General features: G+C 40.0%; 2 protein-coding genes across 2 annotated transcripts; one reads left to right on the forward strand and one right to left on the reverse strand.

Moving 5' to 3' along the window:
• The first annotated feature begins 235 nt into the window (after window positions 1-235).
• LOC137956488 (protein COP1 SUPPRESSOR 2) lies at window positions 236-4,119 on the forward strand. Its single transcript, XM_068804011.1, has 6 exons — window positions 236-393; window positions 639-839; window positions 1,812-1,935; window positions 2,474-2,547; window positions 3,181-3,338; window positions 3,548-4,119. The coding sequence occupies exons 1-6, from the start codon at window positions 317-319 to the stop codon at window positions 3,715-3,717; spliced, it is 804 nt and encodes a 267-aa protein (XP_068660112.1). The 5' UTR covers window positions 236-316; the 3' UTR covers window positions 3,718-4,119.
• A 1,823-nt stretch (window positions 4,120-5,942) lies between these two features.
• On the reverse strand, window positions 5,943-6,936 carry LOC137957356 (putative expansin-A17). The gene is made up of 3 exons (XM_068805118.1): window positions 6,798-6,936; window positions 6,361-6,682; window positions 5,943-6,249 (listed from the first exon to the last, which is right to left on the reverse strand). The coding sequence occupies exons 1-3, from the start codon at window positions 6,934-6,936 to the stop codon at window positions 5,943-5,945; spliced, it is 768 nt and encodes a 255-aa protein (XP_068661219.1).
• Window positions 6,937-9,374: the final 2,438 nt, after the last annotated feature.

Below are 9,374 nucleotides of genomic sequence, written 5' to 3' on the forward strand. Positions count from 1 at the left end.
GGCTTGCAGAGTGCTTCGGCCTTGCCTTATCTTTGTCCTCCCGCATCGTTCCACAAATGCCCCCTCATTGGTACAGAATTACCGCCAAATAAAAAGGATTAATTACTCTCTTATAATAAATATCAAAGAAAATTTAGTCAATTTACTCTTATTAGCCGGTAACCCATGTGACATGAAATATTCCTCCATTTTTTTTTTTTAAATTGTGACGTCTGCTCTCAGCCTCGCAGTCTCCTGGACGATTAACTTTTTGACTCCCGACCATCTCCTTTCTTTCTGGCGCCCCATCTGATTAAACCTTCCATTGCATTAACAGATGTCTACGAAGAACTTCCGAAAGAGAACACTTGACCCAGATAATGACGCCGAATCTGAAAACGAAGAAGAAAGGAAGTCCGTCCATTCAGTTCCCTTTTCTCCCTTATTTCGTTTATGTTGCTCTTTTCAAGATTTTACTTGGATGTTACGGGGACTTTTCTGCTTCTGATTCGATTTCTTCTGTTAGGAAATATAGGGCTTCCTATTGTCCTAGGTTTTCTCTTCTTTTTCTTTTTTCTAATTTTCTTTTAAATGGGTTTAATTGATTCATGAATGCTTTTTCTGCGTGGTGTTAACCCTTCTTCTGCTTATGGGATTAGATCGGCGTTGGAGGAAATCAAATTTCTTCAGAAGCAGAGGGAGAGGAAACGGGGACTACCAGCTATGCCCACGGCACAGACTGCTGGCAGCGCTGTTAGAAAAGGGACAGACAAGAACGAAGGAGATGGAGAGAAGGAGGAGTTAGTTTTGCAGGACACTTTTGCCCAGGAAACTGCTGTCACAGTGGAAGACCCCAACATGTGATTTTTTTTTTATTTTTTTTATTTTTTTATATTCGCTTATCACCTTTTATTTCCCCTGACGCATTAGGATCCTTAACACTGATATATTACATAAATCTCTTATCTTAGGAAGTCGAATTCTATCTTCATTTTTTTGTCTTTTTCTGCTCAGGAAGTTACCATAGGCCAATTAATCTGGGCAGAACTAAAACTCTTTAGACCTTGGATTGCTTTTTCCTTAAACTCATGCTACTTGAATCGCCTGTCATATTCAAAAGTGGATGTTAGAAGTTTTAGAAGCTTTTTGCGTGCTGAAGTTTTCTCAATAATGGTTCTGTTCTACGTTTTCAATAAAAATAATAATGGTTTTATTTTTATTTATTTTTTAATCAGCTGACAAATTTTTTGTCATGGAAAGGATAAGAAAGTTCTTTTCCGAGAAGAAGAGTTTGTCAAGAGGGCTCAAAGGAGAGCAAGAACTAAAAAAAGGATATAATACAAGGTTAAAAACAGAAAAGATAGCAAAAATACAAAAAAAAGACGGGATAAGATTGTTACTAAATAGATAATTATAGTTACAGTATGGAATGATTGTACTCCTGACACCATAAAGGGGAAGGTGCTAACAAGTATCACTTGTAGAGACACCTGGTTTGTTATTGTAAGCAGTTGTTAGCATTCAACTATACCCACTTTATGAGTTTGAGTAAATGTAATTAAATAGTCAGCCTCATGTCAAGAGTTAGTTTTGATACTCTGCTTATTTACAATTGTAAAGAATGAGTTTTGATATTGAGCTTCTTGTATCTCTTTAGTCATTTGATGATCTCCTGATGCCTTTTATAGAAATAGAAGGGATGGCGTTGTTTGATTCTTTTCCTTTTTTTCCGGTAATTTAAAAGTTTACCTTTATCTCTAAAGTTAGGATTATGTGATCTTGTAATGTCACACATTCTGGATGTATGCTTACCTCTACTGTTCCATTCTCAGGCTGAAGTATGTCGAACAAGAACTGTCAAAGAAAAGAGGCAAGAATATTGATGCTAACAATCAAGATGAAAGTGATTTAAAACGTGCAGACGATGAACTATACGTCATTCCCGAGCATCTTAAGGTAATTAATGTTGTTGGATCTTGTGACATGGTGCACCAATCACTCCTTGCTTTTTTTCAGATTTTTTTCTTTGGGTGCCTTTGGGCCACTTTTTGTTTTTCTAGGCGAAATGTATAAATACTGATGCCTGTAAGAGATTTTCCTTTTATTGGGAAGTAAAGAGTTTAAAAACAACTTTTTTGGGGCCCAAAGTCTGCAAGAGCCAGGTTCAGCAGAAGCCTTCCACCAAAAAAGGGGCCAAATAGCACATGTATCAACTTACTGTTCTTATGATATCTATGGAGCTAAAAGTGAGCACTTAACAGGAGGCAGAAATGTATATGTGCAAGTGTCATGTCCAGTGGTGCCCTCTGCCCATAGAGGAAAAAAATAGTGCCATAGGAGAAGTTTCTGTGCAGTGAACTTTTTTAATGTCTAAAAGTATAGTTGGTTCAACATTTAACACCTCAAATATCAGTATTTCCTTTTACTCTTTGAAGATGTACTTTAGCCCCTCTACATCTCTCAAATCAATTTTGAGTTTCTATTTTGCCTTCAGGTTAAGCGAAGAAACCCAGAAGAGAGTTCCACTCAATGGACAACTGGGATAGCTGAAGTTCAACTTCCTATTGAGTATGTTATTTCTCTGAATTTAATTATGATGCATGGTTTTCTGTTGTAAAAATGTCTTTACATGTGTCAATTGAATGTTGTGATTTGCAAGGCAGGAGTTGCAGGTGGTTCACGCTGTGTCTGCTAATGAAATTGACTTTTCTTTTGTTGACCCAAAATGGCTGGCCAATTTAGGAAGCATAATTTCTAACTGATACACCTAAATTTGACTTGCCTGAACCCATTTTCAGTACTATCACTTCCTCGAATGTTTGGCCCTTCTAGAACAGGCAAATAAATGTGTCTAAATAAAAAATAATGATAATAAAATTAAAAGAAAAAAAAAAGACAAATAGATGTGTCTAGGCCATAGTTCATATGGACAAGGCATAAGTGATACCTGGACCTAGCTTGTAATGAAAGTAATAAGTTTGGCCCTGTTCCATACTGAAATGTCTGAGCCAATTTAAGAGACCTACTTCCTAAGTAATAAACCTGTATATACCAAGCCTAAACGAAGCCACTCTAACATCTCTTTAGTCAGAAAATATCCTGTAGCTTATATGGGTTTCGATTATAGAAACTTAAATATTCTATTTACAACAAAATTAAACAACTAATGGAATTGCCTGTTGGATTTTCTTATTGGTGCAGATACAAGTTAAGGAATATTGAAGAAACGGAAGCTGCCAAAAAGCTTTTACAGGATAAGAGACTGGTTGGCAAGCCTAGAACAGAGATGACCATTCCCTCAAGTTATAGTGCCGATTTTTTCCAGCGTGGACGAGATTATGCAGAAAAACTTCGAAGAGGTTGACTAGGCTTTTTTGATTACCTGTTATTAATTATTTTGTTGAACTGATTTTGTTTTTCCTGGATGCTGATTTTTTCTGAACTTTAGCAATATGTTTTTGCTGACTGCTTAGCAATACGTCAAGCATTTTCATGATCACCAGGACTATGATGCCTCCTTTATTGCATACTATGAGTTTCTAAAATAGTAAATTGTTGTTCATGTCAGATCATCCTGAGCTGTACAAGGATAGAGCTAAAGAGGACAGTGCAACAGGAATCAAATCTTCAGATACCTCTAGCACCACTGATGCTGCGGGACGGCGACAAGCTGCCACCGATGAGTTCATGCTGGAGCGCTTCCGCAAGAGAGAACGCCACCGTGTCATGAGAAGATGAGTGTAGAGGATTCTTCTAGGCACTGATTGCCGAGGCAAATGCCCATGATATGCTGTGCTTAATTTGCCTATATCAGTTTTTCGGGTAAATGGAGAGGACCCATACGTGCTGGTGGCATTTAATCTTCTGGATTTTGTGCTTTGCCGCACTGGATTTACCCATGGCGAAGCCAGCTCCCACTAACAAATTTTCGAATGTATATCATGAGATCATTTCTGTGGGTGGTCCATGTATGTACTTTGATATCTTATCTGCACATGTTGATCTTATTTCTCCATTTGATGTGGTTTTCATGGTAAGAAGTTTGTGATAACTGCTGAGGTCTTACTTGATGTGATCTTCTTTTTTGTACCGGATAGTGTTACTGCTTGACCCTATAGATAGCATGACTGGATACAATTGAGCAATATCACAACAAAAATTTTGCAATTTAAAACGTGGAGCTATGTGATTCTTGCATGTGAAAAACATCTGTACCGAACTTTGACTGAATTCAAGCTGAAGGATTACAGTTCCAATTCATTTTTTTAAGTGACTCGAACGGTTATGGTTTCAGCTATAGGAGTAGCAAAACGAATGTCATGGAGCACGTTAGCTTCAGAGGTGGATGTGGGATAAATTTGCTTTATTCCTGATGTGGTACAAAGTGAAGTAAACTGAAAAAATGGAAACACAACCATTTCGCATGCAACTCTGGACTTGGTGAGGCTTTTAGTATACGATGTTCCATAGCAGTCAACATAATCGTCATAGTTGAACAAAAAATCTGAAGTTTGTCTCAGTCGGTCATGCATGTTTGAGGGAAAATGCAAAAACTACTGTATCCTCTTTCTGGTGCTGTCCCATGCCGGCTTTGGTTTTGCATCAGTCGAACAAGGCGAAAGTGCAGAAGAGGTATCTGATGCTCTCATTCTCGACTGAAAAATATTAGCATCTCCTTATCCGTCTCTTTTTGCCAAATCACTGTAAAGAGTTTCCCTGTAATCTCTGACAAAGCATCATTTCGTCGGTCACGAATCAGCTTCCACTGAAAAAGTAAATCTCCCTCTCAAATCATATAATTAAAGAATAAGCATCAAGTTCGCAGAATAGTCCACCTTTTTGTGCCATTAAAAGTAGCTGAAGCTTTCTTCCCGTTGCCCTGCACTGGAAACCCAGCAGCAATGCTCACCCGTCTTCTGCCGCAAACAGAACTGCACAAGACCCTATTGAAAACCATCCTTCAAGGTCGTCTTAATGCCATTTTTTTTTTTCTACCTTATATTTACTCTTTCGGGCTTCGTCTTGTGATCTCCTGACATTGTCTACTGCTTTATGCTTTACAGCAGTAAATCATGTGCTGTGGTTTAGAAACTACAAAAGGAATGGAGAACTTCTGCCCGTCCAATGCTTGGAGGAGCGAGATGGACGTAGAATTGGAGGTGAATGCTTTGGTGAAGAACTGTACTGGCTTATAGACATTGGCGAACATGAAATGGGATGTTTTCCTCAGGAGAGAACAACTGATCAAAAAGTTGAAAAGAGTACTCGTTTTGAGTCGGTAAACGTTGATTGTGGTGGAGAGGAGTCGGCTCTTCTATCACTGGCAGACAATATGGCGGAGGGTTTGTGGGACTTCTACTTCGGAGGATACTCAAGGTGGCATTATATCTCTGCTCTTGAATACCATCAGGAAGGATTATGAAGAAAAACATTTCCAGCCAAAATCATAAACCTTACTCTCTCTCTCCCTCTCTCTCTAGCTAGATCTCTGTCACTCTCTCTATCTCTCTCTTTTCATTTATATGCAGAACATAATGAACTCGTGATAGTTATATTTACTAAATTTTACGAACTGGGTACAGTGTTCTGCAGTTTTTGGGAGGGAGAGAAGAGATGTAAAGTTATTCAATAATAATACGGGGTGGACAGCCACAACCCAAGCAATACATCTCCTGGAACAGCAGCAATCATTAATACATCAGGAACAGAAGTATCTGAACTCGTGAAAGTTATATTTACTAAATTTTACGAACTGGGTACAGTGTTCTGCAGTTTTTGGGAGGGAGAGAAGAGATGTAAATTTATTCTATAGTAATACGGGTGGGCTTCTTCAATATATGCAGCCACAACCCAAGCAACACATCTCCTGGAACAACAGCAACCATTAATACATCAGAAACAGAAGTATCAACCTATCATCCATCAATCCATCTGTAACTATAAACCTAGCTAGTATTAATTGCTTAGAACTGGACGGAGGTGGTAAAAGTCTGTCCAAATCTCCAACTGGCAGGTGCGACATTGTAGGCAGTGCGAATCCGACCATTGCTGGTTTGAACTCTGAAGGAGAGGGCTTGGCCGTTGAGGTACATGTTGCTCTGCCAATTTGCTCCCCAGTTCCTTGACATGGCCATCCAATTTGTCTTCGATCCCTTGATCCATGTTTTCGTAATCTCTCCAGCTCCGCCAACGTTTGTAATCAGGACCAGCTCGAAGTAATCCCTTCCGTTAATGGTGAATCGCATCCCCCCAGTTCTCCTGCATCGGACCCTGTGAAACACGAAAGACAACTCCATTGTTATCGTATAGAGCACCCACTTCACCCGATCTGATTCTGAGGCAAGAGAAAAGGCAGACTATTAGAGCTTTGGGGTAGCTTACTTTCTGTGTAAAACCGGAACGATCCCTGCTTTGTATAGGGCAATCTTCTGAAACGCAGGCTGTGACATGTCGAAGTGCTGTCTTGGTGGGTTACACCAGCCGCCATTGTCACTGGGCAGAGCATAATTGGGTGGGCAGAAGTTGGTCGCAGTGATGGTGATATGGGTTCCTCTCAAGCACCATTGAGGCACCTGTGTCGAATCGCATACAATCTGATAGCATCCGCCGCATGAATTGCCATTGTTGAAGAGAGCTGTGCTCAAGGCTGCAGTGTTTGTTCCGTAACCATCCGTGTATAGATTCCCGTAACCGCAAGCACCACCTGTGAAATGATATTTGAAGACGATTAATTTCAGAAAACGGTTGTCAAGCTACAGAGATCACATTGCGAAAACATCGTTTATCAAGTCCATAAAATCAGACGATGAAGAGCGAACCCATTGTTCCAGAAGCGTCGCCTCCACCGTAGAAAGTGGCATGAGCACGCTGCCAAACTGCGGCTGCTTCTCCAAATTTGGCAATGAAGATGGTAATCAACAGAAGGGCCCCTCCGAAGGTAGCGAATGATTTATCCATTTTTGCTTCTTTAACCCAAAGATGAATTCGTTTTGCAGAAAATGCCTTCTATTTATAAGTATCGTTCTCTAGACATGAATGACGGTGGTAAAGCTCTGCCCCTTTTTTTAAATTCGTCGAAGAAAGAAAACTGTCTAATTGATCCTCATTCCACATGACGCAAACCACCGGTCAGTTTAAAATGTCAAGATCAACTCCCTCAAAGTTTTCAAATACTCAGATTATCAAATATCTTCTTCTTTCACCCACCACGTCCAGGTTGCTCCACCAGATTCCAGTCCCATTTCATGAAAAATCTCTCCATTTTCTTCCAAGAAGCCGAAATTCTTATCTACCTACTTTCCTTGTTGTTCAATATATAAATCAAACCGAGGAATTTAAAATGTAGTCCACGTTCAGTTATTGCTCCAAATTCTACTTCTGTCACTCCTTGTAATAGATTCAGAAAATTTTTACTAGGGGGAGCAATTCTGCAACTATGGACTACGGGAGCGGTATAACTGCGATTTCCGAAAAGAAACTAACCTCTCTCAGGTGCTGTCCTTTGAAAATTCGAAGGAGTACGAAATAGTACGCTTGGGACGGAAAGGATAAAATATAAGCGCCTGTTACTGAATCAAAGTCAACTGGAGAGGGCCCTAGCATTTATTTTATTCTGAGTGAATTCCTGTGAACATGCGGAAGCTTATTACAAGGAAGCAACTACTCGTTATAAAATTTAAGTATAAGCAGATGGAAGGTATTGGATCACGAAGAAAAGGTTGAGCATCTGCAGATGTATATAAAAAAGAAGGCCAGAGAACGCTCAGAAAGTCTTTCGACTGGTACTTGATATATATTCTCTGCCCATTTTCCGTGGGAAAGGAGTAACAGAGCCTTTTATTGAGGCACATTTCAAGGTCCTCTCACGAACTCCGCACATGGCTGATGGGTGAGGAGGCAAATTAGAAGACACAGATGAAGGAGAAGGGCAGCATGCTTGCCAGTGGTGCGGTTTGAAAGAAATAGATGCTTCACATGGCCTTGACACTGGTGGCTGCCGAGATTGCGTCATGCTCTGTGGGTTTCGGAGATTTGGATGTTGATCAAATAAATGGGGTTAACTATTTCATATTCCAGCCAGTGTTAGAGGGGATTGGAGCTTCGGCTGAGATTCGTTTCCATTAACCATTTCTTGCAGATATTATCAAAAGCATCTCCAGGAATCTCATCTTCTGATCATGGCAGCTAATTGCCTCTACTGGGAAGACGACGAGTATCTATTACGCTTATGATGGGGCTGGTCGAAACCACTGCATGAGGGAGAGCTTCGCTTTCTGGAAAAATCAGCGTCGTCCACGTTCTATCTCAGACCATCAATCCTCATCAAGTCAAACATGAGTTTGTTTATCGGAAAATCAGTTGGGCGTCATGAGGCAATCATTTGTCAACTAAACTTAGTGTTCAAGAGAATTGGTCAGGACCTAACCCACCTAAGCAAAAAAAAAAAAAACCATGTGGATTCGGAGCAGGTAAGAGTTTTCATTAAAACTATGAATCTGTATGAAGACACTTGAGGAAAGGAGATAAATTAACTAGAATGGGTCATAGGCTGCTACGGGGATAAACCAGGGATACCCAAGAATAAACAAGGTGAGGGAACTGGGAACGGGCAAAGGTTAACATTTTTAACCCGATCACAGAGACTTGCCAGGGCCCTTAATCAAGGGGTTTGGAGGGGGGGTTGCTCTCTTCCCTCTTGGCACTAAGGGACTCCCGCAGTCCTACTGCCGCACCTCTCCTATGCCTTTTTCTTATCACATCACATTGCCAAGACAGGGGGTGAGGATATTGTCCCATTCTATCAAACTTTTACATTTTACTTTTCCCATGTATATAAATGAACAGAAAGATCAGCTACATTCAAATTCACAAGTATATACGTTGTATATCATTATTACAATATCTAAGAGGGCTGTGAGTGAAAATTACCTTTTATTTTAGGTCACTCAAAATGCTTCTTATGAGACCGACATTCTGAACTTCACATATTTCAACGAAAATCTCATACTAGTTTTATTTTGCATCACAACCTATTGACACGAAATCAAAGGATATGAAAACTGATTTTCTTCCAGTTCATGAGAAACAGAAAAACAAATATAACAAACATAGAGTGTTCAAGAGAAGAGCTGGTTCTTAGATTGTACACCAAGCCTCATTAACGTGTATTTTTTTGCAGAACTGACAATCTGTTATGAAACCACTATATTTACAATGCCACTCTTTCAGCTTTCAGGTACTACACCGAATCATCTGAATCACTAGACCAACTTTTATCAGGCTCACCTGTATTAGTTCCTGCTTCTACTTCAGGAGTATCTTCTAACTTGTGCACTCGTTTGGCTGGAATCTTCTTATGCTCCTAACACCCACCCTCTTCCCCCTCTTCCCCTTGT

Source organism: Aristolochia californica, unplaced genomic scaffold (assembly GCF_029961685.1).
Source record: "Aristolochia californica isolate CCGP_79_NKW_82.1479 unplaced genomic scaffold, dmAriCali1.0.hap1 SCAF_2, whole genome shotgun sequence".
NCBI lineage: Eukaryota > Viridiplantae > Streptophyta > Magnoliopsida > Piperales > Aristolochiaceae > Aristolochia > Aristolochia californica.